At 48.8% G+C, this 23,462-nt stretch overlaps 2 protein-coding genes across 2 annotated transcripts; one reads left to right on the top strand and one right to left on the bottom strand.

The window, feature by feature from the left end:
• Positions 1–5,471: 5,471 nt before the first annotated feature.
• LOC123041704 (protein YABBY 5) lies at positions 5,472–8,004 on the top strand. The gene is made up of 7 exons (XM_044464281.1): positions 5,472–5,978; positions 6,093–6,266; positions 6,369–6,558; positions 7,125–7,173; positions 7,278–7,353; positions 7,472–7,552; positions 7,679–8,004. The coding sequence occupies exons 1-7, from the start codon at positions 5,808–5,810 to the stop codon at positions 7,778–7,780; spliced, it is 843 nt and encodes a 280-aa protein (XP_044320216.1). The 5' UTR covers positions 5,472–5,807; the 3' UTR covers positions 7,781–8,004.
• An 11,231-nt stretch (positions 8,005–19,235) lies between these two features.
• On the bottom strand, positions 19,236–23,158 carry LOC123046145 (beta-fructofuranosidase 1). Its single transcript, XM_044469441.1, has 7 exons — positions 22,545–23,158; positions 22,373–22,381; positions 21,308–22,179; positions 20,241–20,402; positions 19,879–20,123; positions 19,715–19,802; positions 19,236–19,608 (listed from the first exon to the last, which is right to left on the bottom strand). Exons 1-7 carry the CDS (start codon positions 22,945–22,947, stop codon positions 19,408–19,410), a joined length of 1,980 nt encoding a protein of 659 aa, XP_044325376.1. The 5' UTR covers positions 22,948–23,158; the 3' UTR covers positions 19,236–19,407.
• Positions 23,159–23,462: the final 304 nt, after the last annotated feature.

Below are 23,462 nucleotides of genomic sequence, written 5' to 3'. Positions count from 1 at the left end.
TCGACATATACCAAAAGGTACATAGTGACTTCTGGCTTCTGTAGAAGAAATAATGAAGTGTCAGCAGTGGACGGCACAAACCCATGAGCACGAAGGGCAGAGGCAAGGCGGGCATGCCAGGCACGAGGAGCTTGCTTCAAACCATATAGTGCTTTGGAAAGACGACAGATATAGTCAGGACGATCAGGATCAGAGAAACCAGGCGGCTGTTTCATATAAACCTCTTCCTCCAAAAATCCATGTAGAAAAGCATTCTGCACATCAAGTTGACGAAGTGACCAACCACGAGAAACAGCAATGGAGAGAAGAAGCCGAATAGTGGTAGGCTTGACGACAGGACTGAAGGTGTCCTCATAGTCAAGACCATGACGCTGCCGAAAACCGCGAGCAACAAGTCGCGCTTTGTAACGCTCAATAGATCCATCCGAATGCTTCTTCACTTTGAATACCCATTTTGAGTCAATAACATTTACCCGTGGTGGTGGAGGAACGAGAGTCCATGTCTTGTTACGAAGAAGAGCATGAAACTCCTGCTCCATAGCCTCTCGCCAATGTGGAATGCGCAGGGCAGCCTGATATGAGCGAGGCTCAGAAGATGGATCCGCAACAGCAGCAGCCAAACAAGCAGCCAACCAAGCAACCGTACCATCCTTACGTTCCTTAGGTTTGAAAATGCCACTGCGACTGCGTGTATGTGGTCGGGACACAGGAACCACCGAGGTCGACGGAGCAGCCTGCAACGGGCTGGAGGACGGCGACGTTGACGAGTCAGCCGGTGACGAGGAGCCAGTCACGGTAGCCTCGGACTCGGTCGACGAAGAAGGCCGGCCCACCGGCGAAACCGGCAGAGCAGACGAAGCAGCTGGCGACTCCGGCATCACAGACCGGGCCGTTGGCGAGCTCGGCATAGTGGGCCGTGGCGCGGCCGGTGTCGCGGGCCGATCCGCGGATGAAGGCGACGTGAGGACCCGAGCCGCGGGCGAAGACGGCGTGACGGGCCGAGCCGCAGGCGAAGACGGCGTGACGGGTCGAGCCGCGGGCGACTCGGCGGCCGCTGGCGAAAAAGGCCGAGCCGCTGGAAACTCGGCGATCGCTGGCGTAGCGGACCGAGCAGTGGAGATGCTCGGCGCGACGGGCTCGTCGGGTGACCATGCATGAGCACGCGAATCGACGCCATGCAACATAGGGCGATCGACGTGCCCACCAGAAGACGACGATGATGATGGTGAATCCTCCAACAGCTCCAAACGAGCTCCACGTCCGGTTCCTGCACCATGGTTAGGTAACAGCAAAGGAGAGTATGCAACATCATCAAATTGGTCAGAAGCAACAGAGGATGAATGCAGGGATGGTGGTTCGACAGTAGACACAGGAAGGTTGGCAAAGGGAAAAACATGCTCATCAAACACGACGTCCCGAGATATATAGACACGATTAGTGGGAACATGAAGACATTTGTAACCTTTATGAAGAGAGCTATAGCCAAGAAAAACACACTTCTTAGAACGAAACTCAAGCTTGCGCTTGTTATATGGACGAAGATGCGGCCAGCAAGCACACCCAAATACCTTGAGAAAGGTATAATCAGGTTGTTCATTAAGGAGAACCTCAATGGGAGTCTTCATGTTTAAAACACGAGTAGGAGTACGGTTGATGAGAAAGCATGCAGTGGTGAAAGCATCACTCCAAAACCGAAACGGAACAGATGCATGGGCCAAAAGAGTAAGACCAGCTTCAACAATATGACGATGCTTACGTTCGACTGAACCATTCTGTTGATGTGTATGTGGACATGCTAAACGATGAGCTATCCCAAGCGACTGAAAGAAAGAGTTGAGGTTGCGATACTCGCCCCCCCAATCCGACTGGACATGAACAATTTTGTGCTTGAGAAGACGTTCAACATGTTTTTGAAACTGAACAAAAATATCAAACACATCAGATTTGCGTTTAATAAGGTAAAGCCAGGTAAAGCGACTATAAGCATCAACGAAACTGATATAGTAATTATGACCACTGACAGAAGTCTGAGCAGGACCCCATACATCTGAAAACACAAGTTCTAAAGGATGTTTCACCTCACGACTGGACTCCGAAAAAGGAAGTTGATGACTCTTCCCCTGCTGACAAGCATCACACACTGCTACATCTTTATTACTAGACAAACTAGGAAGCTCATGACGACGCAAAATATGACGGACAATAGGTGTGGCCGGGTGACCAAGACGAGCATGCCACTGTGACGGAGAGACCCGAACTCCACTGAAAACGCGAGCGACGCCAGGATGCTCCAGACGGTAGAGGCCCTGGCACAACCGCCCACTAAGAAGAATGTCCCTCGTGCCCCGATCCTTAATAAAAAGATCAAAAGGGTGAAATTCACAAAGCACATTATTATCACGTGTGAGTTTAGGAACTGAAAGAAGATTACGGGTCACAGATGGAACTCGAAGAACATTGCGAAGCTGAAGATTCCTATTGGCATGTCTAGTGAGAAGAGATGCTTGACCAATATGAGAGATGTGCATACCTGCTCCATTGGCGGTGTGGATCTTGTCGGAGCCATGATAGGGTTCACGAGTGTGAAGCTTCCCCATCTCGCTGGTCAGATGCTCTGTCGCCCCAGAGTCCATGTACCAGTGTGGATCGATGGAGTAGGACTGAGTGTGTCCCTGTTGCTTCTGCGGCGCGGGACGATCAGCCATGGCGACCTGACGGGCATTGTTGCGTGTATCTTTGCCGTCATTGCCAAGACCAAGGAAGCTTCGCTGGAAGCGCTTATGACACTTGGAGGCCCAGTGCCCATCGCGGCCACAAAGCTGACACACACGTGGACCGCCAGCCCCCGGTAAGGTCGCAGTAGGTGGGGGGGCCGAGGCGGGCGACGGTGGCAGCCCCAAGGGAGACCGGGGTGATGAAGAAGAGCGGCCACCCTTGGTGGCGGCGTTGGCCGAGAGGGAGCCAGTGCCCCTGGTGCGGCGAGTCTCGACCCGTTGCTCAGTGAGAAGGAGCCGAGAGAAAACCTCGTGTGCCAGCATGGGTGTCGAGTTGCCCCGCTCGTTGATGATCTCGACTAAGGCATCATACTCCTCATCAAGACCATTGACAATAAACGAGTTGAACTCGGAGTCGGTGAGGGGCTGTCCAATGGAGGCCAATGTGTCGGCGAGGCCCTTGACCTTGTTGTAGAACTCAGTGGCAGTGGAGTCAAGCTTCTGACACTCTCCAAGCTGACGACGGAGTGCAGAGACACGAGCCTGGGACTGCGCTGCAAAGGTGCGCTCAAGGATGGTCCAGGCCTCATGAGACGTCTTCGCGAAGACAACAAGGCCGGCAACTGCCGGCGAGAGCGACCCCTGGATGGAGGAGAGGTTCGCCTGGTCCTGCCCCGTCCAGACGCGATGGGCCGGATTGTAGACCGGACCGTGCACGCTGTCTACCAACGCGGGTGGGCAGGGAAGCGATCCGTCGACGTAGCCTAGCAGGTAGTGACTCCCCAAGAGCGGGAGAACCTGCGCACGCCAGAAGATGTAGTTGTCGGCGGAGAGCTTGATGGTGATGAGATGACCGAAGTGAAACGGCGGCGGCGAAGACGATCCCATCGAGGAGGCTGCCTGGGGTGCAAACACCATGGAGGCAGCCAGAGGCACCGAAGCCGATGCGGGAGGAGGCGGGACCGCAGCCAGGGCGGGCGCCGCAAAGCTCGCGGCCGGTTCGGACGCCGCAAGGCTGGCGGCCGGGGCGGACGCCGCCAACCCCGCCAGCGGGGCGGTGTGATCCGCTTGCGGCAGGAGCGGCGGGACGACGCCTGCGGAGTCCGCAGCGGACGGCGGCGCCGCGGTGTGGACTACGAGGTCACGCCCAAGCGAGGGCGCCGGCGGCGTGGAGAAGACGGAGCCGATGCTCCTTGTCCCGATCGGAGCCGGAACGGAGACGGCATCGAGCGGGAGGTTGAGCAGAGCCGCAAGAGAGGCCGGGAGGAAGCCCGCAGCAGTGGAACCGGTGATGGCAGCGCTCGACATGGCGGCGGCGCGATCGGTGGCGCGGCGGCTGCGGTGAAGGCGGCGGCGGCTGCGGCGGCGGTGCGGGTATTAGGGTTTAGAAGCGGAAGCGATCGTAACCTAGCGTGATACCATGTAAGACAATAAGTTTTGGGGAACCAGCACAATCCTCTAAGGGTGGCTTATCTCATTATATATAATAGTTGTGTTACAATACGTACATAAGTACAGAAGCTATACATAGTCTAACACAGCGCCACACCTAGTGCATGCATGCCCGCCCCGCGAGAAGACGACACGGAGACGCGTTCGGTTGGGCCGGGCGTTTGGATCAACCGGTCCCCAACGAACGAACCCTCCCTTTGGCTCCCGCCCGTTCTGCCTTGTACGTGCTTCTTTTCTCTGGACACCGGCCGGCCAGGCTACGGCGGGCGCGGCAGCGGGCTAGCCACCGCCACCGGCCGGCCGGGGACCATGCGTCCGTCCGTTTTGGTTCCATTCGCGCGAGCGAGAGAGAGACACCGGCCCCGTACGCACGGCCAGGCGGCGGGGGGCACGCATTGACGTCGACGCAGGGAGCGAAACCCCATGCATGGCGCGCAGGCCCCCAAGCTGGCTAGCTAGCCGCTCAGGCAAGGGGACGAGGGTTTACGTACTGTACTTAGGCATCTGCATCAGGCCGGCCGGATGGGAATCAATTCGCCAGGTAGTAGCCCATGTAGCCTGCGGACTTCTGTGCTGTGCGTGCCATGATCGACGCTGCGATTTGGCTACTAGCCTCGCCCAGGCCCAGGCTTGGCACCGGCAGGCAGCCGCTAATCAATCAACAGCGCCAAACAAAACAAAAACCGAAGCTAGATAACTGGAAAAGTCAGTCAACCAATCAAAAATAATAAGAATAATGCATCGCCTCTGCGAGGGCGGACCGGACAGACGCGCTCCAGCTTGAATCGCTGTCCGCTTTGACCGTGGGAGGCCCGCCAGATTACAAAGATTTACACAGTGATGGACAACCGATCATCGGCAACAGGACTGTGGGCACTGTGGTGCCAAACGCGCCGAGCGAGCTGCGACCAGACCAGAGCAGGCCAGAGAGCACGTCGCGGAGCGGGTGGTCAGGTGGGCCGGCCCACTGCGGCGGGCGGGCGGGCGGGCGATGGATCCCCACCACGCATTCCGCCCCTGCCCTGCCCTGCCCGCTTTTCAGAGGGAACAGTCCCAAGATGCTAGCTACCGGGCACTGTGGCGGCCACTGTTCCCTGTCCAGAGGGAGGAGAGGAGAGGGGAGGAGAGGAGAGCGGGACTGGACGCTTTGGCTTTATTGCCCCCCTCGGCTTTCCCAATCTGCCCCTCGCTCGCTGGCCCTGCTACCTCCATCCATTCCCATTCCTTGCCTCTCTTGCCCGCTCTGGCTCTCGCGCGGACGAGCAGGAGCAGGGGGGATCCCGGCTTTCAAATCATCAGAGGCAACAACAACGACGACGACAGATCCGAGGCAGGTCAATCAAATCCATCAGGAGTGCCCATCAAATCAAATCACCTCACCTCACCTCATCACGTCTCGTCAACAAGACTAGAGTATATACACGTCCATTCATCCCTCCCCACTGCCGTTTCCCCCACTATATAAACCCCCTCCCATCCCCACCACTGCTCACTCCCAAGCATCCATCCCCTCTCCTCTCCTCTCCTCTCCTCTCCTCCGGCGTCTTCCTCCCCCCACCCCACCCCCACCCTCACCCCCTCTCCTGATCAAAGCACGCGCCCGCAGGTGGTGGTGTGGTGGGCACATACACACAGTACTGTATGCGCGACGCGGCTTTGCTTGTCGCCAGCACCATGATGTCGTCGCCCGCGGAGTCCGAGACCAGCTTCTTCCCGGACCACCTCGCGGAGCAGCAGCAGCAGCAGCCCCCCTTCGCCGAGCAGGAGCAGCTGTGCTATGTCCACTGCAACTTCTGCGACACCATCCTCGCGGTACGTACGCCTCCTCCAGGCTCCAGCCAGCCTCCCTTCCATTCGCAGCTCGGTACGCTCGTTTCCACCCTCGTCTAAGAATCTCATGCTCGTCCGTGTGGTGTGCGCATGCAGGTGGGCGTGCCGTGCAGCAGCCTCTTCAAGACGGTCGCCGTGCGATGTGGCCACTGCGCCAACCTGCTCTCCGTCAACCTCCGGAACCTCCTGCTCCCGGCCACCGCCAACCAGCTCCCCTTCAGCCCGTCGCTCCTCTCCCCGACCTCGCCGGCGTCGCCGCACGGCCTCCTGGTATGAATATGTACCTACCTATTATTATGCGTTGGATTCTTAACTTGTACAGCGTCTTTGAACTGATGGCAGATATTTGCTTACTTAACTTGACTCCTGCAGGATGAAATGTCATCCTTCCAAGCGCCGTCGAGCCTACTGACTGATCAGGCCAGCCCCAACGTGAGCAGCATCACCAGCAGCAGCAACAGCTGCGCCATCAACACGCCGGCCATGTCCATGATGCCGCCGCCGGAGAAGCCCGCGCAGAGGGAGCCCCAGCAGCGGAAGAGCGCTGCGTCGGGGACCAAGCGTAAGTGCCAAGCTCAGTTCCAAGAAACCATTCTTCTCTTCCTGCCGCCGATCGTACGTACCAGCAACTAGTCAAAGCACCTTGATGCCCTGGGCCGGAGAACTCCGGGCGCCGGAGCATGCATGTGCAGCTGCACTGTTCTTGGTAGCACGCCACGCATAGCATACAGCGCCTCTTTATGCATTCTGTCTCTCTTTTAAGGATTCTTTCTGGGCGGTCAATGGAGTTTTCGAGTGGAAGAGGCCGGTTGAATAGTTTGCTCGCTCACCAGCTCAATAGTACCTTTTGTCCGTGGAGGAATTTTTTCCCCCAAACTCCAACGTTAACATATGCACAGTGTGTGATACTATTGAGGCATAGGAGAACTAAACTAAATAAATGTAGTGAGCATTAGGAATCAGAAACATAATCAGTTCTGTAAGTTAGGTATACGACTGTAGGGGTACCAAATGAGACGCCAGGATGCACTTGTCTGATCTTTCTCCCTGATCCGTGCTGTTCCTGAAGCTACCAAGTACTGTTTCTCCTTATTTAATTTTAATGCTGCTTGCCGTGATTATCTGCAGATCCAGAGAAGCGGCAGAGAGTTCCCTCGGCATACAACCGATTCATCAAGTGAGTGATGATCAGTGGCTCATTCTAGTTCCCCGTTTTAGCTTGCATATATCTTCTCTCTGGCAAAATGCATATGCATGATGCATGGTTTCCTATGTACGCAGAGACGAGATTCAGCGTATCAAGGCCAACAATCCGGACATCACCCACAGGGAGGCTTTCAGCGCAGCTGCCAAGAATGTAATTAACTTCATCTTCTTTATTTCTCATTCTCAACACACATTTTGCTCGGATCGGGTTCGGTCTTTGATTTGTTCAATACTTTGTGTATTTATCATCGATCGTGTGCATCCATCAGTGGGCTCATTTTCCACACATCCATTTCGGTCTGATGCCGGACCAAGGCCTGATGAGGAAGACCAGCATCCAAAGCCAGCTGGTAAGTAAAGGAGGCCCTAAAACCTAATCGTATACTACTATGTCCGTGCAGAATCAGATTGAGCTAACGAGCATAGGCCCTGAGCAGCTAGTACTTATGTCGTTCTCCTTTGTGCTGTGTGCGTAGGACGGAGCTGGGGATTGCATGCTCTTCAAGGACAGTCTCTACGCGGCGGCGGCGGCCGCAGCAGCCACAGCGGCATCTAGCATGGGCGCCACTCCGTTTTAGCGTCTTCACATAGAATATATTGCCTTAATTTTCGCTGCATTCTAGCTAGGGTGCTGGGGGATCATGAGATCTTGAGATGTATCGTATCGTATCTACGAGTACTCTTCTAGTTTTCGTTGTTTCTTCCTGTCTTTTACCCTTTCCCTAGTCCTATATGTTCGCCTATCAGCTAATGAGGTTGCTGTGCTTGCCACCTCTTATCTTATGGACATAAAATAGATCGATCTAGTTGCCGCACATTATCATTTTAAATTAGTTCATAATCCTAACTCCTTACTTCGGCTTTCTGTCTACTAATTACATGTCTGCTGAATAATTGAAGATGTGCGGGATTTTTATCCTTCGAATTCCTCAAATCACTAGTGACATGTATGTTACTATAGGATTTTAGATCTTTCAACATGACACTAGTAATAAAGAGCTAAAATCATATTAACTCCATCCGAAAAGATTGTCTTACATTTGTCTAGATACGGATGTATCTAGACACCAGACTGAGGGGTATAAAATTTGAGGAACCGATAGAATTGTATAATGAAGAGCTAAAATCATAATGGTTATGTCCGGGAATTTCTATTGCTAAGTAGAAATTGTTGTAAGTAAGTTTCTCAAAAAAAAAATGTTTGTATTGTAGATAAGTGTTTGCAAGGAACTAAGTCACGTGTTTGATAAATTCAGGGTTGGAGGCACACTTATCACATGGTTGGGTAAATTAATCCTCTAATGACCTCCTAAAAAGTGCGTCAAAGCACAATATATACTTATCACAGGATTGGATGTTTCTCAAGCAGTTTCGAACTGTACAACAACTTAACCAAACAGACAATCATAGCGCACGGGAATATCAAGCGTAACCAAATAGATATAACAAATTAAAGCTAATCTCATCTAACAAAAAAGAAATGTAGTTAATCACATCGTAAGACCCTAAGACATCTAGTTTTGATATCATTGCTCAAGCATTTCAACTGGGCCAAAACCCCAAACTTGATTTAGTCAATATAAAAGAAATGATACACTGAAATATCTTTGTTTTTTATTGATCCATTGTACGAAAATACATAAATTATTTTAAGTTAATGATATTTTCAAATTTCGTAGAAATAAAATAGATAACAAAACTTGTGCACCAAGATACTAATCGTGTAACAAGCACAATATCCATGTCAAATCGGGCTACACGATAAAAATTCTACCTATGATGCTGTTTTTTTAACTTAAGCGGAGATGAAAATGAATTTACAAAGTGCACAATTTTATCTTGTTTAGTAAACCAAATAAGTATAAACTTGGTTGTAGACTATAATTGTCGTATGATATTTCATCTTATTTTTTGAGGATAGTAAATACTACATCAGTTTGAATATGATATGATTGCACGAATAAGCATGTAACCAAACACCCAATTACCAAAAAGCGGCAAACTCAGTTGATCAATTAGGCTGTCATAATCCATCTCAATGTCTAGTAAAACATGACCTTGTCCGGTCAATACAGTGCGGGTTTGTCATGCTGAACTTCTCTTTACTTGGAGAAAAGAGATCACTCAACTGGCAATTGGCAACAAAGTTATGGTCAACAAATAGATGAAACGATATCCATAGATGTTTAAACAAGATTCAGATTGCATATATGCCAAATATAGTTGTTATTTCTGACATATGTGCATCCGGCGTGAAATTACCTGCTAATTTTTGTATCAAAAGTAAGCCGTTTTAGACATTAAATGGTCTATGTTTCATAGTTTATTTTGTACAGATATACATATATTTCTTTTAAAAATTGTACATCAGGAAAGAATATGCACTGAGCAGAGATAGTAAAATCGGGGTATTTTTGTTCGGTGAGTGGAGGGGCGGGGGGCCTGTTGGAGAGGCTCTCTTCATAAATACAGTAGATGTCTAGTAGAATGGGCGCAGCCAAATTTCTCTAACTCCAACCCATGGTATGCTAAAAAGTATTTAGTTTTGATGATGCTAAACTATTACTACCTGATTTCTCATGATCATTTTAATAATGACACACAATTATAATTTCCACTAGCTAGCTCATACTAATTATGATCTTTTTTTTCAAATATGTCCAATAGAGAACGTGCCCCAGATCCAAAATGTCATATCTATACCTACTTTTTTTTTGAAAAATCATATCTATACCTACTAATAAAGTACGGATTACTTCTGTCTGTTCACCGTCATCATTTTTACAGAAAACCTCCAGTCGCTTCTATAATTAACCCACAGTCCATCTACAACAAATAATATTTTTTAAATACCCATATCTTTTAAACTCTAACTCGAGTTTCAACATGTTACTACTAAGATGCCCGTGTGTTGCACGGAACACTGAAATACATTGATCCGGGAGTTGTTTATTTGACAAAGTATGTGGGGGTAATCTCATGTGTAACAAATATCAATAGGTTTCTTCGGATATCATTTCTTCTCTAGAGCTCACAAGCATCCAGGTAAATAGTAAATGTAGGCAAAATAGATAAAAAAAATCTTTTGCAAACAAAAGCATTCAAGTGTTCAACCTGGATCCAAAACTTTTGAAAAAATAACACTTAATGTGCTTTGCAAAAAATGATCTTTAAGAGTTATTTTTTGAGTATCGATTTTGTCTGTTTTTTTCTAGACCACCATGAACGTAACTCAGGATGATTTGGAAGGGGGGAAGAGGAGAGATGGCGAGGAGGAGCGGGTCGTGGTGGTGGTCAGCAATGCAGCCTGAGAGAAGGGATGAGAGGAGTTGGGGGCAGACGGGCGCCGAAAGCAGCGACCTTTCCAGATCCTTTTTATTTTTTCCTGAGATGGCTAGATGAGGTGAGGGGGAGAGATGGCTGAACGTGAGAGGCAGGGAGTTATTTACAAACGAGGAGTGTATGGGGGTCTTTTTGCAAAACTGGCATAGTTTGTCTTAGATGCGTTGGATGTAAATCGAACGGTTGTAAATGAAGGATGACAGGCACACCATCATCACCAACTCAGCTTTTTTTTATAGGAGTAGAGATATATGAAATTTGATAAGAAAAATATGTAGAATATGAATATGCTATTATTTTACCTATTAAATACTTTTAAATGCTATTTAGGGTGCAACCTTAATCAATAGCACACCATGCATCTTTCTTTCGTACCGACACCGACCTAGATTGCAATGAACACCTCATCAAAGACAAATTGGATACGAAAGAAACCGTCGATAACCGTGCATGTACGCGTTGGCAAAAGCTTTTTAAAATGCTATTTAGGATGCAACCTTAATTAATAGTGCACGATCCATCTTTTTTTGGTACCGATACCAACCCGGATTGCAATGAACACCTCAATAAAATCAAATTGGAGACGGAAGAAACTGTCGATAATGGTGCATGTACGCCTCGGCAAAATTTTGCATGAAAATAAATCAGATTTCTCATCTTATGCCGAGAGAGAGACGCCTCGGCAAGACCTATTTGGGTCTTAGTCAAGGTTATTGGTTTTGGCCCGCCGTGCGGCATTTTCTTCTCCCGTTACAACGCACCGGCTATTTTGCTAGTGTTTACTAACGAAGTGAATATACTAGAAAACATAATACTCCCTCCGTCACAGTTTAGAAGGCACAGTTAAATTTACGTGCGTTTCCACAATAGACAAGGTTTAGGGCGCATTGCATTTATTTCTAGTAGCTAATTAGTACTCCGATATACTATTTCTATATGCATGCGTAGTGTGAATGTTATTTCTTAGCCCATCTTACAACCAATAGATAACCACCTAGGTCCCAGAGAATTTCCAAGCGTGTCTTTTAAACCGTAACGGAGGGAGTAGAAGAATCACAAGTAAAGATCATATAATGATAAAGTAATAGTGTGTAATAGTACTGAAAGATCGGGAGTGTGTATTACTGGAACACATTTTTACCCGATTAGTTATTGGAATGGATTTTAAAAACATAATGCATGCACCCGGTATGAGGGAGCAAATTTTGGAACATAATGCATGGCCTATCACCCAAAGAATAACATGAAAATCTTAGAGTGAATCCAGAAAATGAGCATCCTGTATCAAGTCTAGTACTTTAACTCGGTTGGGCATATTCTAGCGCAAGGGGGCTAATGGTAGACTTTTTTAGGGCAAACCTAGTAGCTCAGTTCGCGATTATGGAACATACTAGCTACCTCAACTTCATAATATAGTGCATATAGATTTTTCGGAATGTCAAATGTCATCAGTAATTAGCAAACATGTAGCGAAAAGTACCAACATATAATAATGTGTAATCAATAGCATTACATAAATTGTTAGAAATACTTTTATACTCCCTGCGATCCATATTAATTGTAGTAGAGCTACGTTAATTAATTTGGATCAGAGGGAGTATTATATCTATTTGATGTTAATGTTGTCTTGACGAACCTAGCCCGGTCCACCCCTAATTATTTCAGCCGTCGAATGATCCAATCCATTGCACAGTAGTAGGTCGACTGGTAGAGTCTAATCATCAGAATCCGTTCATTCATAATCAGTGCCGTCCAACACATATGCTCGACAAAACTGCTGATGCGTTCTTCTACCTTGATCATCTGCAAGATTTGTTGCTACAAACTTCCATGGCAGCGCGCGCGGGAGAAGCGAAAGCACGCCCGGCCGGGGCGTAGGCGTCCGTTCCCAGCTCCCGCGCGCCATTCCTTCGTTCGTTCGATCGCTCGAGAAACTAGCTGCCTCCATGTGTATCCATATCCGGTGGGAAACCGGGGTGACGAGTCCCTATCCGTAGGAAAGTACGTGCGCCCCATTACCCCACGGCGACAAGCAGAAGGGCTCTACACGCATGGTTACAAGGCCGCGGTACGTACCGCGCGCATCGTTCGGCGTGCGCGTCAGGCGCGCGCAGTGCAGCGTGCCGCTTAGACGCCGCGCTAGGCGACGATCAGAACTGAGGCCACGCAGGCAGGCAGGCAGGCAGGCAGGCAGCAGGCCGCGCTAGCTAGCGCAGCGGCAGCCTGCGGAAGGCCTGCCGCGGCGCAGGGCGGGGGTCAAGGCTGCCCGGGGTCGGCCACAGTAGGGAAGGGAGCTAGCCAGCCAGCCAGCCATCTTGCGAGCGAGGCCTCGACCGGCGTATAGGCAGCGCCGCGTCCGCAATTGCGCATGCGCGAGGGGCGGTTTCGTAATACTACTGCTCCAGTAGTAGCTAGCTAGCTCGCTCTGCCGGCCGGATGGCGCGTAGTACCGGAGGCGGCAGCAGCAGCTGCAGCATCATGGCCCGCTCGCTGCCACGAAATTATGAGGGGCCGGGCCGGGCCATTGGCCGATGTGATGGATCCCTGCGCGCCACCGTCGTCTACAGGGATATTAACGGTGCAACCATTTCCACATGTCTAGTGCGCTAGGCTAGGCCACCTCATGTCCTGCTCTCCTGCCTGCCTGCGCTGCTTACCGTAGTGCATATACTCTATACGTCGGCACCTACCTCTTCGGCGCTCCCCGCCTCCCTCGCTCTGCTCTCGATCTCCTGCCTGCTGCCTTGAGCTTTCCATCTCATCTGTCCACTCCCACCGTCTCTTGCACACAACGGGCCGGCTGTGCCTATCATGCGGCTGCTTGTTTTTTCCTCTCAGAGGAGTCAAATGATTGATGTTTTCCGCTTGCGCTGCGACGTGCAAGCACCCCCAGCGCACGCATAGCCTCGGCGTGTTCGTCCTCCGGCCACAGGCTCCGCTGTTTCGATGCAAGGAGGAGCCGCGGCCGCGGCCACTTGCACTGTTTGGTGCTACCTCGCATCCCATCCGATGCGGGCGTGCCGCCGGCCACCTGCTCCTGCTCCTGCTCCTGATGGGCCGTATCAAGCGATGAATTGCGTGCACCTGCTGACACGTCGCTCGCTCTTGACGCACGCGTGAACGCAATGTAACCAAAATTTTGTACTCTAGATAGGCGCTGCACCAGTAGTCACCTATAGCTTCTAGCGTCATTTCGTTGATAATACGACATTTTATGTTTGGTCGGCGTGAGTCATGTCAAGTTATCCACACCTCCATCAACTGTGTGCCCGGGCTGCCCGGGAAAGCATATCGTCTGTTTCTGTAACCAGGCAACGCGTTTGGAGCTTCACCTGTCCGTTTCTGCGCCACATAGATTTCAAGAACGGGGTCGCTAAATCTTAGAGCAACTCTAGCAGACCCTGCAACCGTCCCCGATCCGTAAAATAACCGTCAAAATGCGAGTACGGGCTGGAAAGCCTGCCCGACCAAAACCCGCATCCCGCCTTGGCCCGTAAAAAAATTTCGGGGGCGCGGCAAATTCTCCGCCCCAACCCGGGAAAACGCGGGTTTCCCCCTCGCGGCTGCGGTGCCCTGCACTGGAGAGAAGCGGTTGGCGGGAGGAACATTTCAGCCGACGCGCTTTCCCCCTCCGCCCGCCCGCCACCTGCCCTTTGCTTCCGCCCGCCCGCCGCCGGCCTTTCCGGCCATATCTGCAGGCGGAATCGCGCCCCGGGGCCGCCCCACACCCTCCCGCGCCGAGCCGCTGCACCGCCCCTCCGGATCCGGCGAGAAGAGCCGCCCCCCGTTGCCACCGCCGTCGAGGATCGACCACCGTCGAGCGCACCCCCTCGTCGCCGCTCGGGATCATCCGCCACCGGTTAGTCCCTTTTTTTGTGATTTTGGCGAGCTGCGTAGTAGATTGACGCGCCAGTGTGCAAGAGGCAGCCCGAAAAGACATTGAAAGAGCATTCGGTGTTTTGCAATCTAGGTTTGCCATTGTCCGTGGTCCTGCTCGTTTTTGGGATAAAAAACCTTGAAAAACATAATGACATGATTCTTGAAGATGAGAGAGGATTGAACTTAGAATTCTTTTAGACAATGTGGGTAGCCGTGTCAAACGGACCCAAACCGCATTAGAGCTTTTCTTTAGACATACAAAGAGATTGAAAATGCAGACGCCCACTTTCAACTTCAGGAAGATCTCATTGAGCACCATTGGCAAAGGGCTGGACAGTGACTTATTTTTGTATTCATTTGTATTTGTATTCATGACAAATTTTGTATTGCACTATTTAAGTTTGCTATGGTTATTTGAATACTTATTTGTAATGCGGATGATTATTGTATTATGTTTGATTGGAATAATTCAGTTTGTTTTTTATTGTTGAATTATGTTGTATTTGAGATTTGCGGGCTGACGATCCGCGGGATGCAGCAGCGCAAAGAGCAGACCCCGCAAAGCCGATCCGTAAAAAAGTATATTCTGCGAATATACTTTTCTACGGATCCGTTTGGGGGGTCTGCATCTGTGTCAGCCCAAGCCGACCCGCAAAAGCTGTTTTGCGCGAACTGCAAACGCGTTTTGCGGGCCGGCGAGATGCGGGGTCTGCTAGAGTTGCTCTTAGTCAATCCTATATTTGAGGAATATTACGTGAAGATCCATGCAAAAAAATATTTTTAGTTTGTTTTCTCATTCTTACACGTTACCTCATTTGACTTAGACTTGGTTAAGTCTCAGTCGATTGAGGCCTAGCAACATCCTTTCAAAAATTACATCCTTTTAAGAATTAGTACATTATATATAACACAATCACAAATATTATGTTTTGTTTCATCTTGATTCTATATACGAATGAGTAATTTCTTTCACGGACTTCCAAAAATCTCTGTCCAAATCAGACCATCAGTTGTTGAATCAAAGCGCGCCCTCTGCTAATCTGGCATGAAGGGTTTTTCCTTCATGTCGTTACTGGGCCGACCGGCTTCTTCTCTTTGTGGCAAGCGAACCAGAAGACGCTCACTCGCTGGCTGTAGCTGCTCGTTGATTTCTTCTTCTTCTTCTTTTGTTGTCTTCTGGTGGGACTGGAACGATTTTCACCGGCTTTTTTCTTTCTTTCTTTTCTATGTTTTCTTTTTGCAGTTTCCTTTGGTTTCTACTGGGCCTTTTCTTTTCTTTCCTTTATTCTGTGTTTTCTTCACGGTTTCCTGTGGATTTCATTGCTTTTTCCTTTCTTTCTTTCTTTCTTTTCTATGTTTTTTTTGCGGTTTCCTTTGGTTTCTACCGGGCCTTTTCTTTTCTTTCCTTTGTTGTGTGTTCTCTTCATGGTTTTCTGTGGATTTTATTGCTTTTTTTCTTTCTTTCTTTTTCTTTAAGGTGATTTCATTGTATTTTCTTTCTGTCTTTTTTTTTCTTTACGGTTTTCAACGGTCATTTCTTTTAGTTCTTTCTCAGAATTCTTTAGGATTTTCATCGGGTTTCCTTTGCTTTTCTTTCCTTTTTCTGTTTTTTTCTTTAGGGTTCTCCTCGATTTCATTGTTTTTTTCTTTTCTTTCTTTTTTTGTGTATTTTCATTACTTTTTTTTGGTTTTCATCAGTTTGCATTGTTTTTTTCTTTTCTTACTTTCCTGTGTTTACAGCTTTCACCGGTTTTCTTCAGTATTTGTTGGTTTTTCCTTTCTTACTTTTTATGTGTTTGTCTTTACCGTTTTCTTTGGGTTTCATTACTTTATATTTTTCTTTTTTTCCAATTCATATATACTTTTCCCATACATGTTGTACATTTTTCTTATACAGCAAGAATATTTTTTATGCATGTTTAAAACATTTCAAATACATAATAAACATTTAAAAGAGTATGTTTTGATGTCTACCCTTTTTCATACACATTCTAAATTTGCTGTATATGTTAGGAACTTTTGTTTTATACACATTTATCATTTTACAAATACATGGTTAACATTTTTTTAATTATTTTTTGGTTGTCAGCAGTTAGTACATATTGTACATTTTCCGTATAGATATGAAACATTTTTACGCATTTTAAATACATGATTAACCATTTTTCAAACATATGTCTTGATATATAATTCTTTCTCTGTATGCATTGTACATTCTTTTTTGCATAAATTTGAAACATTATTTATAAATGTTTGACATTTGGAAATAAATAATGAAAAAAATTTAAACACATGCTTTGAATATATTTTCGCATATGTGTTAATTGTTTTTCAAACACATTGTTGATACATTTTGAATGATACAAAACTTGGTTCTGAAACTACGTGAATATACTTTTACATTTATAAGCATTTTTAAAGAAATATTAATGGATAAAAATATCTTCCAATGTAATGTTCATTTTTTTGAATGGTAAACATTTTATACAAATGCCACATATATTTTTTTAAAAAGTGCGAACATACTTTATGTGTCACAAAAATTTACTTTTGAAACGCTATCAACATTTTTCTAAAATTATGCTAACAAATTTTTGCACCGCGCTAGCGTTTTTCTAATTCATGGTTACTGATTTGTTTCTTTAAATAGCTAAGTTTTGGAATGTATTTATTTATTTAAACGCAAGAAGAAACTAAAAATATAAAAAACTAACTAGGAAGTTTTGCCAGCCCAATACTAGAGACTGGGAAGGCGCTCCTTGAGGTGAGACTTTAGTTCAGTCTCGGATGAAGCGATATTGACCCGCGCCCGGATCAAAGTGCGCCATCCGTCATGGCCTGTTTTCAAAAAAGAAAATCTGGTTGTTAACATTGCTCGCGGTCGTCCTGGCCTTCTCTATTGTCAAACCAAATACGCCTCAGCTAGTACTACACGTCACATCTGGAGAGCCCCTAACCAGTGCCTTAGTGCTAGATAGGTCTACGGGCGCCCACGCGCATGCTGGGTCGACCCAGCTATGCCTGGTGGGTTGACCCGTGGACTTTTGCTATGTGAAGTTGACACGTGGACAGTATGACCGTTGACCAGTTGTCTGCAGATCATTGGCTGTTAACTATTGAAAAAAAACATTTGGAAACAATTTGTAAAATTGAAAACAGACCAAATTTGAAGAAAAAGACTTGGGGTTGAAAACAGTTCATAAATCCCAAATACGTTCACGCAAGGGGAAAATGTTCAAAAAATAGAAAAGGTTCATGGAGTCTGAAGAAATAGTTCACGGTTTTGAGAAAATCAGATTTTGAAAACATTTTGCAAAAATTGAAAGAGTTGACGGATTTGAAAATGGTCATGCATTGGCAAAAAAATAATGGATTATGAAAACTATTAGGTTTTGAAAAAGTTTGCAATATGAAAAAAGTTCATAAGTTCACAAAAAATGAATTTTTTGATGAATTTTAGAAAAGTTTAAGAAATTGATAAAATGCATACATTTTTAAAAATAAAAATAGATAAAGCAAAAAAACTAAATTTGATTTTTTTTAATGTTTAAGAATTTGAAATTATCTGAAAGTTTAAGAAAAGTTCATGAATTTTGAAAAAAAATAAAAAAAAAGAATTGGTGATGATAGTGTGCCTGCCATCTTGCAATATAGCTTGTCCAATTTATATCAGATGGATAGGAAGGAAACTATGACAATTTTGCAAAAAGATACCCACACCCCTCTCCACATTTGTAAATGAGGTCTTCTCTCGTTCATCCTTTTCTCTCACAAGATAATCTGCTTATACAAATGCATCTTGATGTTCAGTGCAACGCACTGGCATCTTGCTAGTAAAATTAAAATGGGAAAGAGAAAAGAAAAACCATATAACTTATCCTGGAACAAACTAGAAAAAACACTCGGAAAAACCAATGGAACCTTGTAGAAAGTTCCTAAAACCGGACAAAAAAACTGACTGGATCAGTCGAACAAGAACTGGCACGTGCGAGAAACGTTTTGAACGAGAGAAAAGTGTTAAACGGGCCGAGCTCAAAGGAGAGGGGCGTGCGCCAGTTTGTGCAAACGCCTGTGACCGGCGCATAAGACACAAAATATTGTTTGGGGCGGATCCTGGCCTAGCAGCATCAGATCCCCACCTTGGACTCTACCGAAACCAACTATGCGCGCACCACCGGGCTTCGCCATAATTCATGTCGATGTCGGGATCTCCAGCACCTATGCAAGAGGATTAGCGGCGGGAGTGCGCCGAAAAGAGCTAGGAAATTTTCAAGGCAGCTCAGCCTTGGGGATCTTGTGGATTACGGATGTAGCGATGTTGGAAGCAATAGCTTGCAGAGAGGGTTTAGCACTGACAGAACATTTGGCGCTCCACAACTTCATCATAGCGTCTGATTCGAAGCAGGTGGTCAACGACATTCACAAAGGCAGTCGAAGAGGGTACGGTGCTATCATTAGCGAGATTAAGATTGGAGCTTCTTCTCACACTTGTAATTTTACTTTCGAAGGTAGAGCTACGAACACCGATGCAAATAGGTTTGCCAAGTTCTCACATTTTTGGATCAGGGGCGGCATGTTTGGCTGTCTGAACCCATGACCCTTTTTGTATCCCACATCATGTGAAATTTGAGTAGTAAAGCTTGGTTTGACCCTTCAAAAAAATATACGCGCACCACCGCTTCGGCCAGAACATCTTGAAACATGTTCTTCCATTCATCTTGCTCTCATTTTTACATTCCCAAAATCCTTCATCATTCGTACTTTTTTTACTTCATTTTGTATAGCCCCTGAGTAATTTAGTCACACTATTCAGACACAGCAAACCACTTATTTTGTGGCTAAAAATACAATTGAACTCCACCAATAGCCTCACTGCATGTTATAATATATTCACAAAAATGAAGAAAGTAAAGAAAACAAAAGAGCTGCTACCCTACATTGTATACAGTCAAACTATTGAGGCAAACATTGCTTGCGGATCTACTTATGATGAATCTGGATATGGACGGATGTAGGCTGAATTGAGCTCCCAGATCTTGATCGATTTTGCGGTGACGTTAACATTTGTAGCGTTGTTGAAGAGGAAAACTCTGGCAGAGTCGTAGATTGCCTTTGTAGGGTACACGCGCGACGTTATGCATGTCCTCCCGCCCTGAGCAAAGCTCTCCACGATGGAATGATCAACCTATCACAAAAATCCTCGGAAAAAATCAGTATGTAACTGATGAGCCAAAGACCAATCAATCAGAATATGTCGACTGACGCTTCTGAATTTCCTTTAAGAAACGTACCAGTATTCTCACTGACAGATCTTCTCCATCGAGCACAGGGACGAGGCTGCCGTAGACGGCCTTAACGAGATCGTTGGCCTTCGATGACCTGACGATTAAGATCGTGCAGATTAAGGTCGATGTAATTAGGAGCGCGTGCAGATTTAAGATCGATGCGTGCATACCTGAAGGCGTCTTGGCAGAAGTGGGTGCTGAGCTTGCCGTCCGCGCCCTTGACCAGGTAGAAGTAGACGGCGGTCTGCTCCGACAGGCCGTCGTCGGCCAGCACGAGCAGCCCGAACGGGCCGAGCGAGCCCCGCCCCGCAGCGCCGGCGCTCGCGCTGCAGTTGTACGGCGCTTCCGCCCCCGCCGCCACGCCCCCGGCAGCCGCCGCGCCCGCCTGCACCTGGAAGACCGCCTCGATGTCCAACTGCACGCACACCCGCACCAGGTCCGAACTGTCAACGTTGGTGCTCTGAAAACGCCCAGTTTCGGACTTTCGATCGGACAGAAGTGCAGTGCAGAGGGGGCCTGCAATGCAACTCACCTGTGTTGCTCTGCCGACGCCCAGGGGCACAACGGAGCCGGGCTGCAGGTCGAGGCCGTCGAAGCGCTTGCCGCGCATTCGGAGGTTCTCCACCTCCACCACCGGCCATTGGAGCAGGTTGCTGCCCGTCTTGGTGTCCATGAGAACCGTCCTCGGGATCGACTGCATGTTGGTAAGGAACATGGTTAATTACCGTGCTTTATGTACTGCATGTGTGCTCTGCCTATATTGCGCTACGACTTAAGGAAGGCAAAACTAATGTAACTGTGATGTGAGTTTCTGACTAATAAAAAGAAGCACGTCTTTTGCTTCCGTTAGAAAAAAAAAGAATAGTCTGTGGAATTGTTAAGTTATTCCTTACACTAGAAAACGATATCCGCCTGGAAGTGGACAAGTAGAAAGAAATGAAGCAGCAGAAAGCTTTTTTCCTCAAAAACATTTTCACGCGACCTTTTGGTTAGTGCATCAGAAGGAGTTTTCGTTGACTAACTAATGTCGATCACTATGAACACGCCTTCTTCATCTTTAGGAAACCTTGAACATTTCATTTCGAATTTTTAAACTCAAAATCCTTCGGCGTCAAGTAAAACCCAACTTAAGTACCCAGCCAAGGCACGTTACACCTGCGAATTGGAGCCTTTGACTCCTCCGGCAACAAGTTGCTTGAAACAATCGGAGAGAAGTCGCGGTCATCACCAGGAAATGATTGCTAATTCGCTCACGGCACATTGCAGACAAATTGCATTTCGCGCCAGTCTATTGGACACTTGCAGATCTGTCTGGGCCCTCTCGACAGTTGGTTTGTTTTAATTTTATGTTGAGCAAGCAAGAGAGACGTGCAGCTCGTCGTTTTGGATAAATGGATGTGGGCCCAGGGCCCACACATGGATTTTGATTATTTTTTTGTATTTACAAGCCGGCATGCACCTCGTGGCCGGTGGAAGTCAATGTTTTTTTTTGAGCATCAGTACAGTAAGGTGGCCTAGTCACATGTGCATGCAACACCACCGGGTCGATTGCCAGGAATGAAATGAGAGCATGAGACCTATCTTGAGTGAGCTGGTTACCTGGAGGGACGCCCAGCCCTTGAGGATGTCGGCGCGCTCGCTGTCGGACTCGCCGATCCACCCCCACAGCACGCGCCGCCGCCCCACGGGGTCGTAGAACGTCTTGGACGCGTAGAACTTGCCGTAGTCGTACCGGAGCCCGATCCCGACGTCGATCGCCGCGTCGTCCGGCGCCCACCGGTCGGTCGCGGGGTCGTAGGTGCCGATCGCGTAGTAGTCGTTCCGGTCGTCGTCGAGGCTGGTCTTGAGCACGTGCTTCACCCCGGCCCCCGACGCGGTGGAGGTGTCGAGCCCCACGCCGGCGGCCGGCTCCGTGGACACCGGGTAGAAGTCCACGCACTCCCACATCCCGGTGCCCTGCACGACGTGCAGCAGCGTGGGCAGCAGGTCGTAGTGCAGGAAGTCCTCGGTCCTGTACACCAGCGCCAGCCCGGCGTGCTCCTGGTTCTTGGACCCGATGGTGATCCGCCAGGCCTTGTCGGCCGGGTTTAGCCACGCCGTCGTCGGGTCGCGGAAGTCCGTGAGCCCGATGCCCGGCGGCGGCACCAGCACGGGGTTCGCCTCCGACTTGGCCCAGCGCCGCAGCAGCGGGTCGGACGGGTCCGCCGGCTCGGCCAGGAGCTGCACCTGCACGCCGTCCTCCGTGGAGCCGGTGTAGAGCATCACGATCCTGCCGTCGGGGAGCTGCGTCGCCGAGCCGGTCCAGACGCCGTTGATGTCGTACCAGTGGTCGGGCACCATGGCCAGCGGCAGGTGGAGCCAGTGGACGAGGTCGCGCGACACGGCGTGGCCCCACGTGATGTTCCCCCACACCGCCCCGTCCGGGTTCCACTGGTAGAAGAGGTGATACCATCCCTTGTAATACAGTGGACCTGTGAGACCAGTCGGTGCGTGAATGTCACAATTCATCACAACAATTAAGACATGAAAGCTAGTAGATCGCACGATCATTGGGCCGTGCATTGATGCGACGGTCCAGCCAGAAACGCTAGAACCATAAAGCATTTTTTCACAGCATGCATGTGCATGTCTGGATTGATCGGCCGGCGCGCGGCAACAACTTACCGTTGGGATCTGGAGAGGTCGATGAGAAGAGGTCGATCGGAACCCACAAGACGTCCGTGACAAAAACGCAAGACCAAGTTAGCAAAATGGAAATGTTTGTATTCAGAGACGTACGTATCCAAGTTTCAGCGTATTGAATTGGACAGAAGAAGAGCGATGGCGACGTATCTACCGTTCATCCAATTCTTCTGGGGCTGGAAATGGAACGCCGTGCGCTGCCACGCCAGCATCGCGTTGGTCCAGTCGTAGGCGCCGCCGCCGAGGAGCGCCGAGGCGGTGGACTTCTCCGACACGCCTTGCACGGCGCCGCGGGAGGCGGCCACCTCCACGGCGCGGCCCGCTGACGCGACCTCGTCTCCTATCGTGTCGGCCCGGCCGCCGCCATGCCCTTGTGGATAGACGACGAGCCCGACGAGCGCGAGAAGGAGCACGGTCCACGCGATGGCCGGGAGAACGGTCGTCGGGCGCTCCTGCCGTGCCGGAGGACGGCGACCCTTGAGGTTGGTCTCGGGAAGCAGCGGCGCGTTCGCGTTCTGGGCGGCGTCGTCCACGATCGCCGGGACGGCCGGGATCATCGCTGCGCGCTAGCTATCTGGGCTTGTTGGAGCTAGTGGTAGAGGAGACGCATGCATGCGGCGATCGAGCACTTTATGCTTTGTGTTTCACGGGACAAGTATGGACTAGTGGATCGATCGAGAGAGCAGAAGGAGCGCCGGAGCCGGGCGATATTTATAGACAGCCGAGCCTTGTATGGAAGAGACAGGTGGTGCAGTGTGGCGATGATCTTTCGGAGCCCTTTGTTTGGGAAGGAAACATCGCTGCCGGAGGAGGCGGGAAAGAAAAGGAAGGAAACGGCTGCCTCTTGTGTCGAGACGTACGCTGGGTGAACGGGGTCTATGGGACCGGTCATCATGCACCGGCTATCCGAAGCGATAGGAGGAGGACGGGTCAGCGACCAGGACCCGGTTCATGTGGGTCATAGAATCAACATAGTGCCTTTGCATGTAAGAGAGGAGCTAAGGATCATGCTCTTTCTGTATACATGTAAATATAACATATAAAGATGAACCTTCTCCATTACGTGTGTCTA

This window comes from Triticum aestivum, chromosome 2B (assembly GCF_018294505.1).
Source record: "Triticum aestivum cultivar Chinese Spring chromosome 2B, IWGSC CS RefSeq v2.1, whole genome shotgun sequence".
Taxonomy (NCBI): Eukaryota; Viridiplantae; Streptophyta; class Magnoliopsida; order Poales; family Poaceae; genus Triticum; species Triticum aestivum.
This window is presented reverse-complemented; position numbering and strand designations above follow the sequence as displayed.